We start from the raw sequence: 25,076 nt of genomic DNA on the forward strand, positions 1-25,076 counted from the left end.
AGATAGAGATAGAATTCATATTATGAAAGGATATTTTAACAGACTTTAAGTACAAATTCTTTACCTGGTGTTTGTAAAGAAAACTTGCCTTGACAGCACCTTTGTAGACCTTTAATGACAGAGCTAATACATGTACTAAAATCTATACAAGGTTCTCTAATTTAAAAGTTGTCCCCACAGCACAGTGTATCAAACAATTATCGGTCGGAAATTGTTTTCCACTTTACGAAGAAAGAACTATATATGATAAGAGTTAAATTTGGCCCCCATAATTCACCATTTTTTAAAGTGTTTCGGTTACAATAAAATGTTAAGTTATAATTTAGAAGAGTTCATATAAAATATATTTTTCACATATTTGTTTGATTTATTTGCACTCACTTGCAGTATATGACGTCAGAAGTGACGCTATTTCAAAAATTCAATCAAAATCAGTCGAAATTGACATTTTTCTTATCTTTTTACGAATGGGAAAAATAGAGCGCATGGTTGAACCAGGACAAATTTTTTGTCACTTATTAGTCTTGGCTAGATACATCTCTGATTAAAATATTTTGTTGGTTCAAGCATGCGCTCTATGTTTCCTGAAAGAAAAACTTCTTGAAAACAAGCTTTTTTATGCTAAAATGCAAAAAATGACGGGAAAAGGCTGTCTTTACAATGCCGTATTTCTAAATTGTGGGCACTTGAATCAAAATGAACATTAAGTTAAAACATCACATATATATCTGTACAAAGAAAACAAAGAATTACAGTAAAATAATGATATTCCTTTTAGGGGGCCATTTTAGGCCCATACCATATATAGTCCTTTCCGTAATTTAAGTTTCAAGACATGGGCAATGCTTACCTGTTTCACAGATGAGATAGTAGATAACCTGCACGACTTGAAAATACATGTAGTAGAAACAAAAATAGTACAACCCCAGCTGTGTTGATAGATGGCTGTTGTTCTGTTTACCTGTTTATGTTTACAAATCTCCAATTATTGAGCTAGATCATTAGATATGACCCACCTTGACATATTTTATGGTTTGTGTACAGGTAAATGTCAGTTTTTATTGTAAGTGAATTCCCATGCTTTGTGATGCTTACGTGGACAATGACATTTCATTCCTATATACAATGTAGGATTTAATTCTGGGGTTGATTGATCTGCCTTCCTTCATATTAATTCTTCTTTAACTGACATATTTTATCATTGGACGAAATTTGCATGAGTGGTAAGAATTTAAGCTTTTTATTCTGTAAAGTACATTTATTTATTTAAGTTATTTTGAATTTAGTGGATAGAAATACGGTATAATTAGTACATGTAGCGGGTATATGTTTATGTAGATTTAGTTGATTTTAGTATCTTATTGTTATAACAATGTTTATTTAAAAGGTGTGCAATGAACACACATTGCAAGACCTTCTAGTAGATAAATAGTATATACCTATAAATGCTCACATAAAATATGATGCTTTCACATGTACACTTTTGCTGCTAATTTGGAAAGGTGTTTAGCACAGTCTCGGTTGACATACTTTTGACTAAAAAGATTTGTAGGGTGAATGGAGATTGCGTTTAAATGTGTCGTTATCAAGCGCATTATTTAGGGTGAATATCCTGCTTGTTTATATGACAGGGGAATACTAGGGTGGCTGTTCTCACATCTGCTCCTTAAAGTCAAGGTACTCTTTCTGAATTTTATGAATTACTATTAGAGCATACTAGTATAATGAATAATTAATAAGAGACAATTTTCAATGTTTTTGGTTGCCTGGAGCAAATTCTACAATTTATCTAAAGCAAATAATTAAAAACACAAAAAAACCCAAAAGAATGTGTACCGGTACTTTCTAAGCACATAAACAAAATACCGATAGGTATGTTTGGCCAACGTGCACATACCTTGTTACATTGGTTACATTGTATTTAATGTGTTTGTGAAATGCATTCTATTATGATTGTAATCTTTGATTGTCAGCTAAATCATTGCATGTTGAAAATGAAATGGAATCATAGGGTACTTCATCAAAGAAAAATGAAGACCTTTTAAACTTTTTAAACTTATAAGGTGGTCATATTACGGATAGTACTGATGTTGAAGATAGAATGTTTACTCACAGAATGGGCTTAATTTCACAAATCCTAATTGATTTGTTTTAAGTGTCATCTATTTAATATACATACTCATTGAAATGTTGCATTAATATTGTATGTCTGCTATATGCCAAGGTGTAAAGAAATCATTCAGCACTGAAGAAAATATACATGCATGGGTTTAGCAATTTCAGAGAACAAATTTTGAAAGCCATTTTTAAGTTTTAAAATTGTATCTCTGAAAGAAGATCTTTAAAAATTTTAACTTGTTTAGAATTACCCAACCAAACTTGTTGAGGGGCCAGAAGGGAAAAAAGATGTACGTCATGTGTAATCTTTCAAGCATGCATGTTTATTCAGATGACAGCAATTGATGGCCAATTTGTTAAGGTGTAACTCAATATATAATATTCTTGGTATTGTGTGACCATCTGTCGCATTCCAGCATGACGAAAAAATTCAAATATGAGTGCATGCTGCAAACAGCAGACACTTTCTGATGTGCATAGGTTTTTTGTTTGTTTTTTATACCAGTAAATGGAGTACATTTGGATGCATCCTTGTCTTTTAAATAAGTAGCATTATTCTCGGGCATAAAATACTTTTTCATTATTTTTTTCTATTATCTTAGATTAACATAGAGGATAAACATAAGCAATGGCTGAGGTAGCAGGTGGAGGAGATGGGGAAGTAAAACTAGAATCCATGAAAAGGTAAATCATTGGTCCATGAAAAGGTAAATCATTGGTCCATGAAAAGGAAAATCATTGGTCCATGAAAAGGTAAATCATTGGTTCATAACATGGTAAATCTTTGGTCCATGAAAAGTTAAATCCTTGGTCCATGAAAAGGTAAATCATTGGTCCATGAAAAGGTAAATCATTGGTCCGTGAAAAGGTAAATCCTTGGTCCATAAAAAGGTAAATCATTGGTATATGAAAAGGTAAATCATTGGCCCATGAAAAGGTAAATCATTGGTCCATGAAAAGGTAAATCATTGGTCCATAGAATAAATCATTGAATCCATGAAATATGGTAGTTCATTGATCCATGAAAAGTTAATTGAATCCATTGAAAGGTAATTCGTTGAATTTATCCAAAGATTATCGATAGGTTCTGTAATAGAGTAATTCATTGAAACCCAGATTTACCAAATGAAATGTGAAAAAAATCCATAGAAAAATCAGCCTACACTTTGCATACATTTGGTATACATGTGGTTCCTTTAAATCATATGTATGGATAAGGTAATTAGACATAGAGCCAGACACCTTATACATGTACTGTCAAAACCAGTAGATAACAGAAACTCAGTAATGGATATCAGAATGGACTGTCTAGCTATTAAGAATTATGCAATATTAGTACATTTTAAAATGAAGTCATTTTGATAAACCCCAAAATTTGGTTCAGTTAAAGTTTCATTCCAAATTCTTACTCTTAGTCTGAGGTAGATGGAAAATAATGAATGTTCTTGAAAATGAGAAAATGAAAGTGTAATGAGTTGCCCCAAATCAGTAGGCATACCGTATATCCAGGTGTTTTTTTCATGTGTCACAAAATTGTGAAAATGGGGAAAATCTGTTACATTTTTAATTTGTGTCAGTCATTTTTTTTGCGATTTGAAAAGCTTCTTGTAGAAAATAATACAGGATATAATTTCTGCATAATCAATTATTTGTGATTTAAAAGAGATCGCAAAAATTTGATCACCGCGAAAATTACCGGATATAGGTATGTCCATAGGTTAAGAAATAGGTTAATGTATAGGAAAATTAATATTACCTTAATATCAAATTCACTTAACTGATATTTGATGTTTTTGTTTGTTGTTCATTGCAGCAAACCAGAGTGTGTAGCAAATGGAAATGGAGATGTTCACCAAAACAATAATGTCGAGATTAAACCAAGTCCTGGTGGGAACACCGCTGGAGCAAGGAGTAGTCAAACCATAGATAATGCAATCAGCAAACAGGCAAACCCAGCTGGGAACACCTTTAAAGGTAAGATGTGTAGCAAGCAGGTACTTGTTCCTAAAGAGGTAAGCTATAAAACCAGCAATAAACAACTTTAAAGGTACGTTGAACAGTAAACAGGTGTCTCTTACAGATTTAAGCAATACAGACAGCAGGCAACACCTTTAAAGGTAAGCTCTGTAGCAAGCAGGTGTCTCCTATAGAGGTAAGCTATGAAACCAGCAATCAACACCTTCAAAGGTAAGCTGAACGGTAAGCAGGTGGCTCCTATAAAAGTAAGCTATAAAACCAGCTGAGATTTATAGCTATGTAATACATGTATGTCGGGCCTCACATGTAAGCTATACAGTTATAAAAGTAAGCTAAATAGTCAGTGGGTATGAATGTAATTATAACTTTAAATCTACATTGATAAAATTCTTAGTTAATGAGTACAGTCAAATTATATTATGTAATTGAAGAGTTTTATCTTTATTCAAAGTTTCAAAGAAGATGATAAAATTAAGAATAAGAAGAGATTTACAACCCTTTATATCGAAGTTTTTCCTATTTTTTGATTAGATTTAGATGACTTAGCTCCAGCTACAGAGTATGTTGTTACAAAAAGAGACCAAGCAGTCAAGTTACGAATGAGTCAAAAAGGTCCAGGTTCAGAAAAGCCTCTCACGGTGCCATCAATGTTCTACCAGACAGTTCAACGAGTCCCAAACCATCCTGCAATTGGTAAGAATATCTGTTAGGCCAAACAAGTTTTATGTTTTGTTTCTCAAGCACCACTTGTTGCATTGTTTAATTGTATTACTATGGTGAAATGGGAAAAACTCATTTTTGTAAAATGTATCAAAAAGAGGAAATGTAGTTAGTTTCTGTTTCAAGTCTTTCTGTAAAAATGAAAATGAAGTAGCTCCTTCCAAATGATTGATTGAAATAAACTTCTGGAGAAACTAGGGATTAAGATATTTTTCATGGGCAAAAAGATATAGGATTACAAAGGAAGAAATCTACATTATAAGTTAATTCAAGGTCAATGTCACTGTTTAAGAATGCATATGGGGAAAAGTACTATGAATGAAACATGTAGTAAAATTGTTTCTTAATCCATTGGAAGTGTATACACATGCATACTAATATCTTCAGTGTAGTAATAGTATAAACTCAACCAAATTTTGCCTACAGATATGACTAATTGACTGTAAACCAACTTTTATTTGTGTGCGAGAAATTTCTGCAAGGTTCGTAAAAGCCTTGTTGTCACGAATATTTCTTGCCGCAAACCTTGTTGTATAGTTGTTTCAACAACATGGGTCTTTATAAGGCTTGGTTGCGAACATTAGTCGTCGTGAATCAGTTCATCGGAAGTGAATTGTGAAATAGAGTCCTTGTGAAGAAAAGTTGGTTTACTTAAGAAATAAACAGCAAGTGAAAAAGTTCACCTGGATGTGAACTTGGTTGGTCAGGTGATCAAATCCTGTGTTCAAGCCCGAAGGGCATTTTAGAAGATTTTATTATGTACCATTACCTAGTTCATATCCTGGTAAACTTTTTAAACATTGCTGTTTATTATGTTTATTACTTATATTTGAAGAAAATAAACTGTTTAGAATTGTTAAACTTACGAAGATTTTATGTTTTCAATAATCCAACTGAGAAGCATTACAAGCACGTGCTATTATCATTGTGAAGTCATGAAAAAGTTCACTCAAAATTGAACGTTTTCGCTATTCTATAGGTTCATATAAGAAAATAAATTTGCAAATGTAAATATAGTTTTATAACTTTAAGCTGTGAAGCGTGGGGGTGTATGGATACAATGGACCTACCAGCAATATTTCAGTGACACGCAGAAAGCAGCGAAGGCTCTGATCAAGGTAAGGGTCAGTTACTGAGCATGGTGCAGATAGGAAGACCAATTGCAAGCATTAGTTATATATAAGTTTAGTGCTACTTTATCTCTTTAAATATGTTGTTGAAGATATGATTATTAAAGCATTTTGACATTCTAGTCGAATTTTCAGGTTAAATCTCAAATGATTTTCCACTCTCAATTGTTTCATTCATCATTTGTTGAAAAAAGGCAAATATTTTCATCGTAGTAATTTTATAAAGCACATATCAGTTTTCAAAGTTATCTTGCTTATTTTTATGAAATATTAATGTTTAAAACAATGAAGCTACATTTAATGATAACATGAACATCAACAGTTATAATGGTTTTAATTAAGTGATATTTATGTTCTATACATAATACTTTGGAGAAGAATGGTATCAACAAAGTGTTAAGATATTAAAGTACATTTTAACATATTGAGCCTGTGGTAATTTGATACTGCAGTGGTAACTATATTTCAAAAATATCCACAATTAAGAACCATGCATGCACTTACATGTCTTTCTATTTTTATGAAACTGACAGCTTGGTCTAGAACCTCTCCATGGAGTTGGAATTCTGGGCTTCAATTCTCCTGAGTGGTTCATTGCCAACAATGGTGCCATATTTGCTGGGTAAGTGAACAAGTGACCTTGACATCTGTTGAACGAAATTGACGCAGTATGTTCCTGTATTTTCAAAATGATTAAGGTAGCGATATGAAAGGTTATATATAAAATGCATATTATTCTTGTCGCTTTTGTCTTCAGGGGATTTACAGTTGGAATTTACAGCACAAATAATGCAGACGCCTGCAAATATGTGGCCTTGAATTCACAGTGTAATGTCATAGTGGTTGAAAACAATCAACAATTGAAGAAAATTCTACAAGTGTGGGATGATCTTCCAGACCTGAAGGCAGTGGTACAGTACACGGGGGAAGTGGCAGAGAAGCGAGACAATGTGTACTCGGTGAGTCAATGTTTACTCAGTGAGACAATGTGTACTCGGTGAGTCAATGTTTACTCAGTGAGACAATGTGTACTCGGTGAGTCCACGGTAGATCTTATCCATCGAGTCCAGTTACTGTAAAAGTGGTTATTTTAAGCGGGTGGTTAAGTATGCGTTTTCAGTAGTCAAACAATAAAGGGATTTTTTATTGAGTTTTAGTGAATGTGATGTAATATTGAGAATTCCATGTTCGTAACAATCATTTCTTTTATGTGATATATCTGTGCAAAGCCAATTGGTCCATCATCCTTAAAGCTTATACCGGTATCCTGTATGTGAAATTTTCCTTTATCAATTTGAAAACTTTCAACCCAAAGCAACAATTTTGTCTGGGATAAATTTTCCTGATATACTTGCTTGGTATTATCTTGAAATAAGCTAAGGAGGTTTGTAAATGTCCTCTAATGATTCTGTCGATGTGTTTTGTAGTGGAAGGAGTTTATGGAGCTGTCTAGCCAAGTTTCAGATGATGCTCTACAACACAGACTCAGTCTCCTAGCTCCAAACAAGGCCTGCTGTCTGATCTACACTGTAAGGCAGTCCATCTCTGTGACCATTACATTTCTCATATAAAGCATCTTTATCCTCAGTATTCTAGTACATTAATTGTACAGGGCTTGACCTGATTTGTCTACTTTGTGTACAGAATACTGTAGATTGCCTTAAGCTTGATGATGCTCTCTTAGCTTCTATGTCTATCATTGTAATTTGTGTCAAATTTTTCATCATAAATTTTTTGTGCATACCCCTGTAGTCTGTAAGAGGGGGTGAGGACTTGCATGTTTTTGTCTGTAAAAGTTGGGTGAACAAAAAATGTCTAGACATTTGGTAAATTAATTGAATATATAGTAATGATAAGCAAGGAAACCCATATCAAAATTGTTTTAGAAATGGCTGGATCAGGGGTTCCGGGCAAGGTCCCAAAGATGATGAACGTAGAGAAAATTTATTGATTATTTTGAAATCCTTATCCTAATTCCTGAACATTTACCATACAAACTGACTATAGTGTAGTTATGGTAAGAGCAGATGTTCTTACCATTACAAACAAATTTTTCCTTGTGAACTTTATTTTCTCAGGACTGAGGGCTCATGGTGACTGTTAAGGCCCATAGGCCCCTTGTTGTCATTGTATTAACAATTTCTTCCATTGCATTTGCAGTCAGGAACCACAGGAAATCCCAAAGGAGTGATGTTATCTCATGACAATGTAAGTAATAAATGTAATATCAAATGTGTTTAGAAGACCACTTGTAGCCTAAAATTTGTAACCCCCCCCCCCTACACACACACTTAAATTCTTTGCAAAAATAGAGATACTGTTTTTCTTCTATTTGTCAATTGATTATCTATAAAACCCTTTGCTGTGCAAAAATCAGACTTGATACACAGATAGACCATAAGCAATTTTTGATGCCCATTGAGTGTAAGATCAAAGTGCTCTTGACAAATATAGTAAAATATGTCCTCTCCAGTCAATATCTAAAACCATTTGCTTTACAGATATCAAACTTAGTAACTGTGTGCCCTCTAATTAGTAGATAAACCCTCTTGATATATATAGCTAGATCAAAGTGAGGGGTCAAGTGTCAATTACTCCAAATATTGACTGGTAGACTAAGTATTGTCTGGTCATTTTAAAAGAACCTTCTGTTTGACAGAAATCAAACTTAACAAGCTTGTATTCTCCTTTAGAAATAGAAGACCCCTATTAATTTTGAGGTTGCAAGGTCAAACTACTCTGAGTACAGGAAGATATTGACCACTCATTCTTTTGAAAACATCTTAGTACTGTACACAAAATTAAATTATCCCTATTGACTTTAATCTCATAAGGTCAAAGGTTAAGGGTCAAACTTCTTTTGACATAGAAAGGTTTTGTACATTCAGATCTTCAGAACACGTTGCTCATCTGCTCAGTGCCATGTGATATCAGTTTTGCTACCTGGGGTAACTCATGTTTCTGTCCTTATAAGCAATCATTTTTATCACCTGTTTATCTCAATATACAGTGAATATTACTCATTCAATAAATAGAGGATATCTATATTGTGTGATTTTATATTTGCTTTATGCAACAAGTTGAAATGGTGTATATATTCGTAAGGCTTGCTGAGCGTATATAACCATTTCACCGAGTTAGATAAAGCAAATATAAAATCACACAATGATAGATGTTCTGTTTATCTCATATAATTTGATTTATATTATGAAGCTTTTGAGATAGCCCCTTATATTCCCAATTTTTTTTTTCAAAGATTTAAAAACGATGATGCAACGTTGTGTTATGCGGTTATTGTGACCTTGCGCAATAAAATTTAGTACATCATTTCGGAGATAAATCTAACTGTTTTAATTTAATGTAAAGTTTCACTGAAATAAACCTTGAAATAAATTTTTAGCTCTTTTAAATAGTTTTTCTTAGAGCTTAATCACCTGATTAAATGGAAATACTGATTGATCAGAAGAATTGAATATTCAAGTTTGTTTACAAGTTGCAAATGCTTGTTAGTTTGAATTGACTCGAACGAGGAACAGTTGTTGATATATATAAAATAAACACCAGCCTAATGATTCGAAATTGAAAATATTGAATAAAGATGCTTACTGGTGGTGGAATAAAAGCTTAAGAAACATTATTTACGGTAAGTTCTTGTACTGTATTTAAACACAACCAAAGCGTTCTGTTTTCATTGCGTCGTCAGAATGAACTCCTTGATAGCTATTTATAACGTGAAAGCAAATTGATGGGGGGGGGGGGCCAAATTTTATCAAAAATCTTGACAAGCAAAATAAAGGTCTTCGGTTACAGTTACCTATGAGTATGTATAACTTTGCAAAAAAAGGGGGAAGGGGTTATGCCCTTCCCCACCTATACCCCCAAGGTTCCGATGCCATACGCCATTGCAACACAGGTTATTAGGTTAATTGTCCTTCATTTTTGTAAATTAAGGAGGCTGATTTGGGTTTTTTAGCAGAAAAACTACAATAGCAAAACTCTTTATTTTTTAACCATATGTAATTTAAACCAATTCTCTTTTATCTGCAAAGTTTCAAGAAAATCGACCGTGTGGTTCTTTTTATGGACCATCTGAAAGTAGAGGTACATTTACTTTTGGAATCTATTAATAGGAAACTGTCATTTTCCGCACATCAAAGCAGATAAAAAGAAAATTACAATAGCTTTTTTTCTCAAATTGTTATATATGATTAGTAAAATCATTTCCTACCTTATATGTAAAAAATACTAAATTCTACCGTCTGGTTTTTAGTGGGGGCCATCTCAAATTATTAAAATGCACCAAATTTTGCTATATATTTTGATCATTACGAATGAAGATTGGTAAAATGGATTCATTCAAAAAATAAGGAAAATGTCCTCGGGTATAGCATCATTCTTTATTTAAAATTTCAACGGCGTACAATTTTTACTTTTTTTTTAATGTTATTTCTTATAAAGCTTTATTTATCATAACGTCATAAAAGTGCAATGGCAACACTCCCCTACCCCACAATGGAAACATCGTTAAAAAAATAAAAATTTCCTTAAAAAATATAAATGTTTTTATCTGTATTTTATTTATTGTGTTTAATTTTATAAATAATGTAAAAAAAAAACTCATAAGAAGTATAAATCAACTGTATTATACTACATGTAGAATGGGCAATGAAAACTAAAGTCAGCCTCCTTAAATCTGTGAAAAAATCCATTTTATATCAATTTTTGGTAGAAGATATGTTGAAAGTACTGCAAATCTTTGAAAGTAGGTCACTGAAGCGTTGAAGCAATGGGCTGTGTCAAGAATAGTTTTGACCTGAAGTATTTGATAAAGCATCACCTGTTTGATTAAGCAAAGGTTTTATATCAAACGGGTAATATACACCACACATATGAGATAAATGTTTGTTTGAATTGTTTCTGTCAATCAATTTTGGTTGCATATCGTCCTAGCTAAGTGGTTTAACATGTGATGAAGAGAATCTCTCTTGATTTGGGATGGTATATGTATATGATTTTATCCAACTCATTGTGTGTTTTCTATCGGATCCCCTCCCAAAAGCTTGGGGATCGAAAAGGCACAACGTTGAATAAAAATCATATACCATTGTAGATCATGAGACATCCTAATATATATCTATTTAAATTTTTTTGAACTTGTATGACATATCTTGTTTTAAAATAATAATATATTGAAAATTTTTGTTTATCTATTTGATGAAAGACTTGAGGTACGGTAATTGAATCTTGATTAAAAAATAATGATTTTTTTTAAAAATCAAAATGAGTTTCAGTAAGAAAGTTTGATTGGCATACCGTATATCCGATAATTTTCGTGATATAATCAAATTTTCACTTTTCTTTGCGATCTCTTTTAAATCACAGATTATTGAATACTGGTACGCAGAAATTATCTTCTGTATTATTTTCATTAAGAAACTTTTAAAATCCGAAAAAATAACTAACGCAGAATAAAAATGCTACACATTTTCCCAAATTTTTGCGAATTTTGTGACACCCGAAAATAAACGGATATACGGTACATGTATTATAAAGTATTTAATATGATATTTTGCTAACCTGTACACAGCTTACTTGGTGTGCAGGGACATTTTCCCATTCATTCAAAATTCAAAGGGATTCCGAGGTGATGGTGACTTATCTTCCATTAAGTCATATAGCAGGACAAATAGTGGACATCTACATTTCAATGAAGTATGGTGCCGTGGTCTATTTTGCCAAGCCTGATGCCCTGAAGGTTTGTGGTGCTGAGAGTATAGAGCCGTAGAAGGCCAGAGCTAGGCCATGAGCAATGGGGTTGTTGTTGTAAAATGCTAGTCAGCTTGTACAGTGACAAACTTCTTTGCTCATCTCTACTCTTGTTCCTGCCAGAAAAATGCTAGAAGTCTTGTTTGTTTGTAGACTACAAATTATCAAACAAGGCCAACTATCATGCTTCTTAGCGAAATACTTCTGTCTGTCCATTTTAAAATTCCCAAATGTGAAATGGATAGTCAGAAGTGCTATATTGTAAGTAAAGCTAGTGAGATTATATTGACATGCTTGCTCTTTCAGCTATGTTGGACTGCAGGTAAGGGGGTAGAAAATGCTGCTCTTCTTTATGCCTCGGAGGTCCAACTCTCGTTTCTTCCACTCAGCCACATTGCGGGGTCATTAACTGACATTTATGGCGCTATGGCGTGTGCCGCTACCGTGTATTTTGCCCAGCCAGATGCTCTCAGGGTTTGTTAGTGCATGCGTTTCTTTACTTGCATGAAACTAACACACTAACAAATTATAGTTCTTTATATACTGTACGAAAATTAATTTCTTGGGAACACATATCATATTTCTTTGTTTTTTTCTTTTTCTATACATATCGTTTCTTTGTACTTAAAATATAAGTCAAAATAATTTCAATTACAGTAATGTTAAATAATAAAAAAAGTCCAAGTTTTTCTTGTAACAGTAAAATGTAGTTTAAGATTAGTTAAACAGGGTGGCTAGATTAATTAAACTCGCCTCTGATGCAAGCCTAACTGAGCTTTTCTGATCAAAATTTGTCTTAGTCTCTAGTTGTGCTGCTTTAACTTATCACATTTTCATCTTCTCTGGAAATAATTGACAACTATCAACCAAACCTTGCAAAAAGGTTTCTTTGGAGGAAGGGGCTTTCAAAAGAGCAGAAAGATAATTTTGCAAAACTGAAAATAAAGTTGGTGTATTAAAAAATTTATTATTTTAGAACCAATAATAAAAGTAATGCCAGTATTTTCAATTATTACGGTAAATCAAATCATAAATGAAGAAGCAAATGGTTGAAACCGTGATCATTACAATATTTATACACTGTACCTACCTACCTAGTCCTTGTTGCACCCAGAGGCACATAGGGCAAGGACTAGGGATTTCCATTCTTCTCTGCTCAGCCATCCTTTCCATCTCTCCCCAGGTAGGATTCATGTTTGAGTTCTTGAGTTCTTTTTTAACAGTTTGCCTCCATATTGTTTTTTGGTCAGTGTTTCCTCCTTCTCCCTTCTGGGGTTCATCTTAGTGCTAGTCAGAACATCCTCAAGATCTTTTGAGTCACCCATTATATACTGTAGATAAATGAAACGATCAGGTCTAGGAGGAGCATCCTCAAGATCTTTTGAGTCACCCATTATATACTGTAGATAAATGAAACGATCAGGTCTAGGAGGAGTGCAAAGTCCAACATATATAATACTATTACAAATGTATTAATAGGAAAAATCTTTTCAAGGACTAGCTACCTCACTATAGTTTGAGATTTTAAGCTAGCATTCCAATACATTTATATCATACATGTAGATGAAAAAAAATGTCCAAACTGAGTGGTGTAAAATTCTTTAAAAGTGTAAGTCATGAGGAAAATTTATTGAAATAATAACTGCAAGAGTGTTTTAGTACTTAGTGTTTTTAGCTCACCTGAGCCAAAGGCTCAAGTGAGCTTTTCTGATCACAATTTGTCCGTTGTCTGTCGTTGTCTGTCGTCGTTGTCGTCGTTGTTGTCGTCATCGTCGTTGTAAACTTTTCACATTTTCATCTTCTTCTCAAGAACCACTGGGCAGATTTCAACCAAATTTGGCACAAAGCACCACTAGGTGAAGGGGATTCAAGTTTGTTCAAATGAAGTGCCACGCCCTCTTTAACTTTTTAATAAACTTGTGTGGAGGCATCATCAGGTAGTGTAGATTCAAGTTTGTTCAAATCATGGTCCCCGAGGGTAGGGAGGGGCCACAAGAGGGGGATCAAGTTTTACAAATGAATATATAGAGAAAATCTTTAAAAATCTTTTTCTCAAAAACTATCAGGCCAGAAAAGCTTGAATTAAAATGGCAGCATCCTCAGGTAGTGTAGATTCAAGTTTGTTCAAATCATGGCCCCCGGGGTAGGGTGAGGCCACAATTGGGGAATCAAGTTTTACATAAGAATATATAGAGAAAATTTTTAAAAATCTTCTTCTCAAAAACTATTAGGCCAGAAAAGCTCAAATTTGATTGGAAGCATCCTCAGATAGAGTAGATTCAAGTTTGTTCAAATCATGGTCCCCGGGGGTAGGGTGGGGCCACAAGAGAGGGATCAAGTTTTACATAGGAATATATAGAGAAAATCTTTAAAAATCTTCTTTTCAAAAACTATTAGGCCAGAAAAGCTCAATTTAAATGGAAGCATTCTCAGGAAGTGTAGATTCAAGTTTGTTAAAATCATGGTCCCCGAGGGTAGGGAGGGGCCACAAGAGAGGGATCAAGTTTTACAAAGGAATATATAGAGAAAAATCTTTAAAAATCTTCTTCTCAAAAAGTATTAGGCCAGGAAAGCTCAAATTTGATTGGAAGCATCCTCAGGAAGTGTAGATTCAAGTTTGTTCAAATCATGGTCCCCGGGGGTAGGGTGGGGCTACAATAGGGGGATCATGTTTTACATATGAATATATAGAGAAAATCTTTAAAAATCTTCTTCTCAAAAACTATTAAGCCAGAAAAGCTCAAATCAAAATGGAAGCATCCTCAGGTAGTGTAGATTCAAGTTTGTTCAAATCATGGTCCCCAGGGTTAGGGTGGGGCCACAATAGGGGGATCATGTTTTACATATGAATATATAGAGAAAATCTTTAAAAATCTTTTTCTCAAAAACTATTAGGCCAGAAAAGCTCAAATCAAAATGGATGCATCCTCAGGTAGGGTAGATTCAAGTTTGTTCAAATCATGATCCCCGGGGGTAGGGAGGGACCACAATTGGGGGATCAAGTTTTACATAGGAATATATAGAGAAAATCTTTAAAAATCTTCTTCTCAAAAACTATTAGGCCAGAAAAGCTCAAATTAAAATGGAAGCATCCTCAGATAGAGTAGATTCAGGTTTGTGCAAATCATAGTCCCCGGGGGTAGGGTGGAGCCACAATTGGGGGATCTATTTTTATATAGGAATATATAGACAAAATTTTTAAAAATCTTCTTCTCAAAAATTATTAGGCCAGGAAAGCTCAAATTTGAGTGGAAGCATCCTCAGATAGTGTAGATTCAAGTTTGTTCAAATCATGGTCCCCGGGGATAGGGTGGGGCCACAATTGGGGGATGAAGTTTTACATAGGAATATATAGAGAAAATCTTAAAAAATATTCTGGGAAAGTTTTCGGTCCAAAACTCAGTACTTAGTGTGAAAGCACAGGTTATGCAGATTTATGTTTAATGAAACCATGATTCCCTAGAGAAAAGTGGGGCCACGAAATGGGAGGGGGGGGGGTTATAGGAATAGAGAAAAATCTTCTTACAGTTGCAACAACAAAAGGGGCTTGGTATTTACCAAAAGATAAGAGGTGGATAAAATTGGCAGATTTTCAATTTTTTTAGCAAGATCTACTGTACTCAGTTGTTAGTATATTTTGATACTGTAATGCTAATTTGATCAGAATTAAGGCAATTGTTGCTCAGGATAGCGATGTGGCCCCTGGGCCTCTTGTTAAAATTATGATACCCACCAAAGAGGTATTACCATAAAGGGAGTTCAGAGTGTTAAATTTGGAAATTTGGACATTGATTAAAAAATAACCGAAATTCAGGTGAGTGATGTGACCTTTGGGACTCTCATTTCCTCAAAATTTTCTTACCAATTAATATTTCCTTAGATTTACTTTCTCAAGTTCTCAACACATTAATTCCATATATATACTCAAACAATAACACAAACTAATCTTACTAAGAAATAATACTGAATTGTTTCATAAAATTTCATTGACTATAATTATATGTTTTGATCTGAAAATGCATATTTACAACACTGGTTATGTTCTGAGCACAAAATCTAACTCTTTGTTGGTAATGTAGATAGCGATATACTTTAGTTGTGATTGGTAATTGGTGATTGGTAACAAATGTCGAGTGGTAATTTAAGGGAGGAGACTCGGGAAACTGATGTCTGAGACCATTGGCCAAGGTCACTGGCCTAGGTCTATCATTTTTTAGGGCTTCCTCCCTACTGAGAGACAAGTGATTGACTGTTTCTGTAGTTGGCATGAAATACATTTTATTACCTAATCTACTTTTACATGTTGACTGGAAAAGTACATTAGTTCATCAAGTGACAGGGAAACGGTTCTTTATATAATCGGGTAACATTGTAATTATATAAGCCATGTGTTAAACTTTGTCACATTTGCTTATACATTTAATGAAGATTTCGCTGTTGGTTAAAGATGGAAAAGAATTTGAAAAATACTTCAGTTTATATATACATTCTGTAGATTACTTATTGTACACGAGTACTTAATTCCATCATTCAGATGTTTCCTGTCAAATCGCAAATGCCAAAATTTTTTTATTATATTTTCATGTATTTTACATATGTCCAAAAAATAAAAGATTTTAAAATTCGCAAATGCTCTTCTAGCGATTTTATGCAGATATGAATTCCTCATATCTAAATGAAATCTAAAGTAGTAGATTAGGTAATAATTAACAAAATTGTTTATTTTGTCACTTTGGTATGTGAAAACCATTCAACTGCCAAAGAGAATTTGCCAAAAATCAGTTCAATAAATACGTCAACCTTCTTAATTACTCTTTATGTCACCTGAGTCAGTCAGGTGACCTATTGCAATTGGCCTTCGTCGTCATCTGTCGTCCATTGTGCATGAACATTATTGTACATTTTTAAAATTCTTGAAAACTACAAGGCCAATTAGAACCTTTTTTAGTGTGAAACATCTCTATGGTAAGAGGAATTTAAAATGTGACATTCATGGCTTTACCACCCCTGGAGCCTCATAGGCGGGACCAAGTATGCAAATAAAAAGGCTAAATTTTCAAAAATTTTCTTCTCTATACTCCCACACAAGTGTTGAAAAAACTGAATGCATGGTTATAATGTCCTTGGAGCCATCCACCAAAATTGTGAAATTCATGGCCCCTGGGTCAGGGGTTCAGACACAAGGGAGGAGCCAATATGGCCATATTGTAAAAATGTGAAATCTTAGACAATCTTAATTCTTCTCTAACCTCATATATATTTGTGAAAAATAAATGCATGGTTGTTATGATCACATAGTCCTACCTTATCGTGAAATTCATGACCCCTGGAACATTTAGGCCCTAGGGCGGGGCCAATATAGTCGTATAGTGAAAATGTATTGAATCCTAGAAAATCTTCGTCTCTACTTCCATACATATTTGAAAAAAAATATACTTGTCAAAACAAAAAAAATTTCTGTGCATTATAAATGAAACTGAATATGATGAAAGATTGACCGTCAAAGGCCTGCAGGTCTCTTATTACTAAAAGTACCCCCCCCCCCTCCATTTATGAGTGAATGTTTTTCAAATATCTACTAATAATAAAAGCAGAATAAGTCAGAGGAATCTCAGATTCGGGTTTAGACTTCAAAGCGAAATGAAAATGCATAAATGAGACTCTCTGACATGTCAATCTATGGGCTATGGTACTCAGATGACTGTAAGAGCCTGTGGGCCTCTTGTTTATTATATATATATATATGTATATTGTTAACAGAAAAATATTCGCCCCGTCTTATTTTTATCCCCTTTGCCCTCATTGTCAGAGAGAAATTTAAGATAAGGTGAAAGCAAATGTTGCAAACTACCTCTTTTGAACACAAATGTGTCTGGGTGAATTCCAAGATGTGGCAAGTGAAGAAGGGTGAAAAATACTCGGGATGAAAATAACCTTGTAAACAGCAGATAATTTTATTCATAAAACATGTATTTGTAATAACTCATCTATATAAATAAATGTATTCTACTGTGAACTATTAAACTTGTTTCATTATATTTAAAGAAATTAAGACTCATATTGGTGAGCATTTGATGATGCCATATGTTTGCGATTGACAGGGATCACTGCTGGGTACCTTAAAGGAAGTGCGACCCACAGTTTTTGTTGGCGTGCCCAGAGTGTGGGAGAAGATGGTTGAGGGCATAAAACACAAGTCCAGAGAATTTGGGTTCTTCAAGAAAAAGATTGGTGCCTGGGCAAAGAGTGTTGGTTACAGGACGACAATTGCAGAGATGAACCAGTAAGATTTATATAATATGCTTTATACATAATGTAGCTGTTAAATTGATTTACCGGTATTCTTCACACATATTCTCTCAGGCTTCATCAATATTTGTTGCATACCAATTTTTCGTGGATTTTGTTGTTGAGTTGATCCATGAAGCTAAATGTTAACTGAGCCGAAATTTTTAATACTATGTAACACAAATTGTATTGATAGGATCATTGTTTACAAATTTATATACTTATCCTAAGAGCTTTGCAAAACTCAAATAAAGGAATGTTACCTAAGAATATTAATGAAAACACTGTTTTGCTGCAGAAATTATAACCAATAAGATTATGAAGTATAACATGCTTATACCAATATGCAAATAAAGAACAATTTTGATTCATAATAAATATAAAATCTATTTCATCAAATGAGTTTATACATCTTTTAATACATTTTGATTTGGTAATATTTTAATAGTTTTGTTACAAGCATTGGATATATAAAAGCATGGCGGCTGTTATACATGTAATGAGTTTTACTGTTGTTCAACATGTATACACGTCAAGCCAAAAAATATGATTCCGAATAAATTTTGTCAGATCTTTGGAAAAGACAACAAAGCATTGAATGATAACAGTATCTTAGTACACAAAATAGTGACTCTTTCATTGCAGTGAGCCTGTACCAGGAGCATTTAAGATTGCCAACATAATGTTGAAAAATGCAAAGGGGGAGTTGGGGTTTGACAGATGCAGAATCTTTATGTCTGGTGCAGCACCCATCATGAAAGAAACCATAGAGTTCTTCTACGGCCTGCACATTCCCTTGATGGAGGTGTATGGAATGAGTGAATGTTCCGGTGAGAGAAAAAGCTGCTCTCCTTAGTCAGATCATGCAGTACAAGAAAATGAAAAACAAATTCAAAATTTTTACATGTATAATAGTAACTAACATGGACTCAGAGCTACCATATGTTTTTGTGCTATACAGGTCCTCACACAGTGTGCAGTCTAGACAGATTTCGCACCAGTAGTGTAGGAACTGAAATCCCTGGAGTACAGACAAAACTAGCAGACAAGGACGAGGAGGGCAATGGAGAGGTAGGGTCAAAATATATCATTTATAAAGATTAGGTGGTTAAAGTGTTTGTTCCATGTGTGGAAGGTTACAAATGTAGCTGCCACAATAGACCCAAGAGGTAAAATAACGGTTTACAACTGTGTAAGTTGCAAAGCACTTGAAATTAGATGTGAAAGTTGTGATGTTTGCAAGGTTCCATGTAATGATAGGCAATATAAAGCATAATAAAAGATACAATATGAAACCCATCCTGAACTCCAGGCAAAAGACTTGATAAAGAATCTTGAAGGGATTTCAAGTACATGTAGTATAAATTATATCAATCATATAAAATGAAAGAAAGAAAATCTGATATCTGTGAATGTACAAAATCCATCAGTTAACACTCAATCTGACAGATTGGAGCATGTGTATGATGTTGTCTTTGCTTTTTTTCTCATCAACCATTAGGTCCGTATGTATGGAAGGCATGTTTTCATGGGGTATCTTGATGAGGAGGAAAAAACAAAAGAAACGTTTGATGAAGAATTATACCTGATGTCTGGGGACATTGGGAAGAAGGATAAAGATGGGTTTCTGTTCATCACAGGAAGAAAAAAAGGTAATATCTATAAGGGGAAATGTAAGAGTCACAGTAAGAAGGGTAGGATGTGTAAGCAAAGAGGAGTGACAGAGAGAAGAACTAGGTATATGGGGGAAAGAAACAGTAGCAGAGAGAAAGGCTAGATATATGGGAAAGAAAGAGTAGCAGAGAGAAGGGCTAGATACATGGGAAAGAATGAGTAGCAACGAGAAGGGCTAGATATATGGGAAAGAAAGAGTAGCAGAGAGAAGGGCTAGATAAATGGGAAAGTAAGAGTGACAGAGAGAAAGGCTAGATATATGGGAAAGAAAGAGTGGCAGAGAGAAAGGCTAGATATATGGGAAAGAAAGAGTGGCAGAGAGAAAGGCTAGATATATGGGAAAGAAAGAGTAGCAGAGAGAAAGGCTAGATATATGGGAAAGAAAGAGTAGCAGAGAGAAAGGCTAGATATATGGGAAAAAAAGAGTGACAGAGAGAAGGGCTAGATATATGGGAAAGAAAGAGTGGCAGAGAGAAAGGCTAGATATATGGGAAAGAAAGAGTAGGAGAGAGAAAGGCTAGATACATGGGAAAGAAAGAGTGACAGAGAGAAGGGCTAGATATATGGGAAAGAAAGAGAGGCAGAGAGAAGGGCTAGATATATGGGAAAGAAAGAGTAGCAGAGAGAAAGGCTAGATATATGGGAAAGAAAGAGAGGCAGAGAGAAAGGCTAGATATATGGGAAAGAAAGAGTGGCAGAGAGAAAGGCTAGATATATGGGAAAGAAAGAGTAGGAGAGAGAAAGGCTAGATATATGGGAAAGAAAGAGTGGCAGAGAGAAAGGCTAGATATATGGGAAAGAAAGAGAGGCAGAGAGAAGGGCTAGATATATGGGAAAGAAAGAGTGACAGAGAGAAAGGCTAGATATATGGGAAAGAAAGAGTAGCAGAGAGAAAGGCTAGATACATGGGAAAGAAAGAGTGACAGAGAGAAAGGCTAGATACATGGGAAAGAATGAGTAGCAACGAGAAGGGCTAGATATATGGGAAAGAAAGAGTGGCAGAGAGAAAGGCTAGATATATGGGAAAGAAAGAGTTACAGAGAGAAGGGCTAGATATATGGGAAAGAAAGAGTGGCAGAGAGAAAGGCTAGATATATGGGAAAGAAAGAGTAGCAGAGAGAAAGGCTAGATACATGGGAAAGAAAGAGTGACAGAGAGAAAGGCTAGATATATGGGAAAGAAAGAGTGACAGAGAGAAAGGCTAGATATATGGGAAAGAAAGAGTAGCAACGAGAAGGGCTAGATACATGGGAAAGAAAGAGTGACAGAGAGAAAGGCTAGATATATGGGAAAGAAAGAGAGGCAGAGAGAAGGGCTAGATATATGGGAAAGAAAGAGTGGCAGAGAGAAAGGCTAGATATATGGGAAAGAAAGAGTTACAGAGAGAAGGAGTGACAGAGAGAAAGGCTAGATACAAGGGAAAGAAAGAGTAGCAACAAGAAGGGCTAGATATATGGGAAAGAAAGAGTGGCAGAGAGAAAGGCTCAATATATGGTAACGAAAGAGTGACAGAGAGAAAGGCTAGATATATGGGAAAGAAATTAAAGAGCAGCAGAGAGAAGGGCTAGATATATGGGAAAGGAAGAGTGGCAAAGAGAAAGGTTATATATGTTGGGGAAAAAGAGAGGCAAAGAGAAGTGCTAGATATATAGGAATGTTATGATCACTGAAGATTTGTAAAAGTGGTAGTTTAATTATTGCATCACCCTTCAAAGTATAGTGTGATATTGATGATGTTACAATTACAGAGCTGATCATCACAGCTGGTGGAGAGAATATTGCCCCAGTTCCTATTGAAGACACTGTGAAGGAGTGCCTTCCCTGTGTGTCCAACTGTATATTGATTGGAGACAAGAGAAAGTTCCTGTCCATGCTCATTACCCTAAAGGTATAAGCCCACAGTGCAAGCATTCTATCTCTGTCTTTCTAGCTTTCATATTGGACCTTTCAAGTAAAACCAGGGGAACCATAATCTTTATCTATCTTTTTATCAGTCCATCTGTATAAACACAGATTTCTACACTACATTTTACATACCGGTACATGCATGTTTATGTTTTATAAGTTGCTTACATAGAACTGACTCCAATCTATCACAGACCCTTTAAAGAGTCACTGTTCATTTGCTGTAGGTGGATGTCAATATGGACACTCTAGAACCGACTGACAACCTGACAGCAGTCACTGTGGACTGGGTGAAGGCCCAGGGCAGTGGTGCCACCAAGGTGTCCGACATCTTGGACCACAAGGATGCCATTGTTTTGAAGGCTATACAGAAGGGTATTGACAAGGCTAACGAAAGGGCCATCTCCAGGGCCCAGAAAATACAGAAATGGTCCATCCTCCCCCGCGACTTCTCTATCCCTGGGGGTGAACTAGGTAGGTGTAATGGACTAATCTCCATATTGTATGTAAGGTGGTTGCTTTCTACATGTAACAAACTCTGAATGATAGTACATTGTAATTCTGAAGTAAATCATCGGTTTACAAAACTTTATAGCTGTAAATATTGGTAATTTAGTAATTTACATTAACCTTTCCATATATACCGGGCCCTATTACACATATGCTTTAAAGATGGCAATAAGAGTGCATTTGTTTGGAATCCATGATTCGAAAAAAAATATAGAATCATTTAAATCACATTAAAAAAAAAAAAAAAAAAAATCGGTCATACATTGATGTGATTTTAAAAAGATAGTAAAAACAATATTCACGACAAATTATTCTTTACATATGTATTCTGATGTGTTATCTAATATGAAAATGTGATCCTCTAACCTCTTGATCTTGATCAAGCAACCACAAAATACATTTGGTTAAAGACTTCTTAGTTCATTTCAAAATGAAGCGTATATACCAGTAATGGCTTTAAAGCGACAATACATAAATAGGCATTAGTATGAATTAGTATGAATATAAATATCAGCATTGAATGCTTATTTTTGGATGTTGTTTGTCCTATAACACACCAAGCGGTGCAGACAAATCATCATACTGTGCTAAGGCGCTGTATTCAATTTGTCTGCACCGCTTGTTGTGTTTAAGGACCGACGACAACCAAAAATAAGCATTCAATGCTTAAGTAATATTTTAACTTCTTTTTTTGCTGCAGGTCCCACCATGAAGTTAAGGAGACCAATTGTGCACAAGATGTATGCAAAAACAATAGATGCTTTTTATGCAGATGAATGAAACATTCCAAAAAGGACCATCTGCTGTATTACTGTAATAATATTCTGTCCCTTATGATCCAATATAAAGCATATCAAGAAAAAGTATGTACTAGTGATGTTGATATGGATGTAATACCTATCATACATGTTTACGATGATGGCGCTTTGTACACCAAACAAAGTATCAAGTCCATGCTTTAATTTATGATGTCTGAAAAATACAGGTAATGTGAACTTGCAATGACATACATAAAAATAATTTGTATTCTATAATTACCTTATTTCTTAAAGAAAAAAAATGGGCAATTTTTTTTATTGTTATTGAGGAATTTCAGGAACTTACCTGTTTTGTGATGTCAGCCAGAAACACAAGATTTAAATAATTTTTGACCAATATTTAATTGATTGTGATGGGCATTTTCTGTTGTATGCATTACTAAAATATGTGTATGATAAATATATTGCTAAAATTGTAGGGGGTATTTGTTGCTTAGACTTTTATTAATACATATATATGTGTGAATTTCATAAATATTTTGCTATTCAAATTATTTTTGTCTTTACAAAGCGCAAATATTCATTTTTATATATTTAATCATCATATTTAATCATCACCATGTATGTATTTTTTTTTAAAAGTGCTAAATTAAAAACCAGTGTACATATTGGTTTTATTTTAACATATCAACAGTGCATTATGTGGCATTACATTCTTTGTAGGCATCAGATATCAAATATGTACATGTATATAGTTTGGAGAAATATAGTAATTCTGTTGCGCAACAAATTCAGACTACGCATTTTAGGAGTCTTCTGTAGTGGAACTTGTAAGTTGATCTTTAATGTGGGACCTATGCATAAGTATATTTCTCTAGCAGACTTGTTTTCCAGTTAGGATAACTATAAACTTATAGAATCTCACCAATCAGATATATATATGTGTTATAATATAGATCTTCTTTTCGAATCAATGACTCCAGTGTTGTTGTAATTATATCAAAACACCAAAGAAATTTCACAGCCAAAAAATAAAATGATCATTGTATATTTTCATTCTATGTGTGAAAATTGTAAAATATACAAAGTGTTATTCAAACCTGTTCTTTTATATTTATTTGCATAATGTACAATTTTGCTTTGTAAAACTTCACAATATTCTTTTTACCAGGGTAATTAATTAAAAAAAATGTTTATATAATCTCTTTCTTTGTGATCTAAATTTGTTTTAATTGTGAATTGCAATTTATGTTTCATAACATGTATGTTTCTTAAAATGTCATCAAAATGTGTTAAATAATGTTTTAGATTTAAAATTAATATCATTTCAATGTAGATTTAATAGACCATAGACCATTTTTTTCCCCGTGAAAATTGTTCTTTAATGTCATTTGTATTTTGTAAGGGCTTTACACCTGTTGAAATGAAAATTAGGTGCAGGAACTACCTTGTTTGTCATTAGGAAATTAACTGTTCATTTTCTTTTTTCTGCCAAAAATACAGGAATCTGTACGAAGAGGTAAAAATATTTTATCCAAGGCAATGCAATCTCAGCAGTATTTTTCCAATGGTGCTAAAATCTAGCTTTGAAAATTACCCGGCAACTGTTATACTTTCATAGTAAGTTTGTACATGCATGTGTAATTTAAGATACTAGCTGAGATTATCAGGTCAATATATGGAAAAATAAAGAGTTGTAGTACTGTACATTGTGAAACTTTTGTATAAATTGTGAAATTTTTAAGTGTAAATACTATTATGACTAGTAAATTTTGCTCAAAGTTGTATTTTCTACTTTTCTATTGCTTAAAGAGGAATTATTCATCAATGATGATTTTCAAATTAGATATTTTCTCTCTCTCTCGTCTATTTACAGTGAAACACGGTTATAGCCAACACGCTTGTAATAAATCGACGCTTGCAGCAGTGATTTTCATTCCCCATGACTAAATTACATGTTGAAAACTTGACTGATGTAACGAATTACACTTATAGCAAAGGAAAATCTCCATTTCCTGGCACTTCGTTATAAGAGTGTTTTACTGTAAAGGGCATGGTCGCCATTTGAGCTGAAGCTCAGTTATCTATATTTAATTTAGCTTATACTAAAGATCAGCCTAAATTTTAATGTTAGTTGTCAAGTTAAAGGCAAGATTCCAAGCTCACAATTCTTTGAAATGTGATTATGTGAACAAGGCTTGTGCCATGTTTTTGTTTATTAAATATACTA

At 34.0% G+C, this 25,076-nt stretch overlaps 2 protein-coding genes across 8 annotated transcripts in view; one reads left to right on the forward strand and one right to left on the reverse strand.

The window, feature by feature from the left end:
• LOC105336773 (serine/threonine-protein phosphatase 6 regulatory ankyrin repeat subunit A) overlaps nucleotides 1-961 on the reverse strand; it is a 16,867-nt gene extending 15,906 nt beyond the window's left edge. Inside the window, exon 1 of one of the 2 annotated variants that reach the window (XM_066087653.1) lies at nucleotides 851-961. The gene's annotated coding sequence lies outside the window, so the exon portion shown is untranslated. The remainder of the gene's footprint in view (nucleotides 1-850) is intronic. The other variant, XM_066087654.1, reaches the window with a different exon arrangement.
• LOC105336774 (long-chain-fatty-acid--CoA ligase ACSBG2) overlaps nucleotides 1-24,631 on the forward strand; it is a 25,446-nt gene extending 815 nt beyond the window's left edge. The window contains exons 1-17 of one of the 6 annotated variants that reach the window (XM_066087650.1): nucleotides 909-1,044; nucleotides 2,721-2,802; nucleotides 3,932-4,092; nucleotides 4,627-4,788; nucleotides 5,848-5,933; nucleotides 6,479-6,567; nucleotides 6,703-6,904; nucleotides 7,373-7,474; nucleotides 8,106-8,153; nucleotides 12,018-12,185; nucleotides 17,813-17,994; nucleotides 18,645-18,829; nucleotides 18,961-19,070; nucleotides 19,501-19,651; nucleotides 21,422-21,561; nucleotides 21,806-22,052; nucleotides 22,789-24,631. In XM_066087650.1, coding sequence (XP_065943722.1) covers nucleotides 2,747-2,802; nucleotides 3,932-4,092; nucleotides 4,627-4,788; nucleotides 5,848-5,933; nucleotides 6,479-6,567; nucleotides 6,703-6,904; nucleotides 7,373-7,474; nucleotides 8,106-8,153; nucleotides 12,018-12,185; nucleotides 17,813-17,994; nucleotides 18,645-18,829; nucleotides 18,961-19,070; nucleotides 19,501-19,651; nucleotides 21,422-21,561; nucleotides 21,806-22,052; nucleotides 22,789-22,868 — 2,169 coding nt within the window. In that variant the 5' untranslated portion in view covers nucleotides 909-1,044; nucleotides 2,721-2,746 and the 3' untranslated portion in view covers nucleotides 22,869-24,631. Of the gene's footprint in view, nucleotides 1-908; nucleotides 1,045-1,085; nucleotides 1,224-1,538; nucleotides 1,678-2,720; nucleotides 2,803-3,931; nucleotides 4,093-4,199; nucleotides 4,236-4,626; nucleotides 4,789-5,847; nucleotides 5,934-6,478; nucleotides 6,568-6,702; nucleotides 6,905-7,372; nucleotides 7,475-8,105; nucleotides 8,154-11,532; nucleotides 11,701-12,017; nucleotides 12,186-17,812; nucleotides 17,995-18,644; nucleotides 18,830-18,960; nucleotides 19,071-19,500; nucleotides 19,652-21,421; nucleotides 21,562-21,805; nucleotides 22,053-22,788 lie in introns of those variants that run through there. The other 5 variants (XM_066087648.1, XM_066087651.1, XM_066087647.1 and 2 more) reach the window with 5 other exon arrangements.
• The last annotated feature ends 445 nt before the right edge of the window (nucleotides 24,632-25,076 follow it).

Source organism: Magallana gigas, chromosome 6 (genome assembly GCF_963853765.1).
Source record: "Magallana gigas chromosome 6, xbMagGiga1.1, whole genome shotgun sequence".
NCBI lineage: Eukaryota > Metazoa > Mollusca > Bivalvia > Ostreida > Ostreidae > Magallana > Magallana gigas.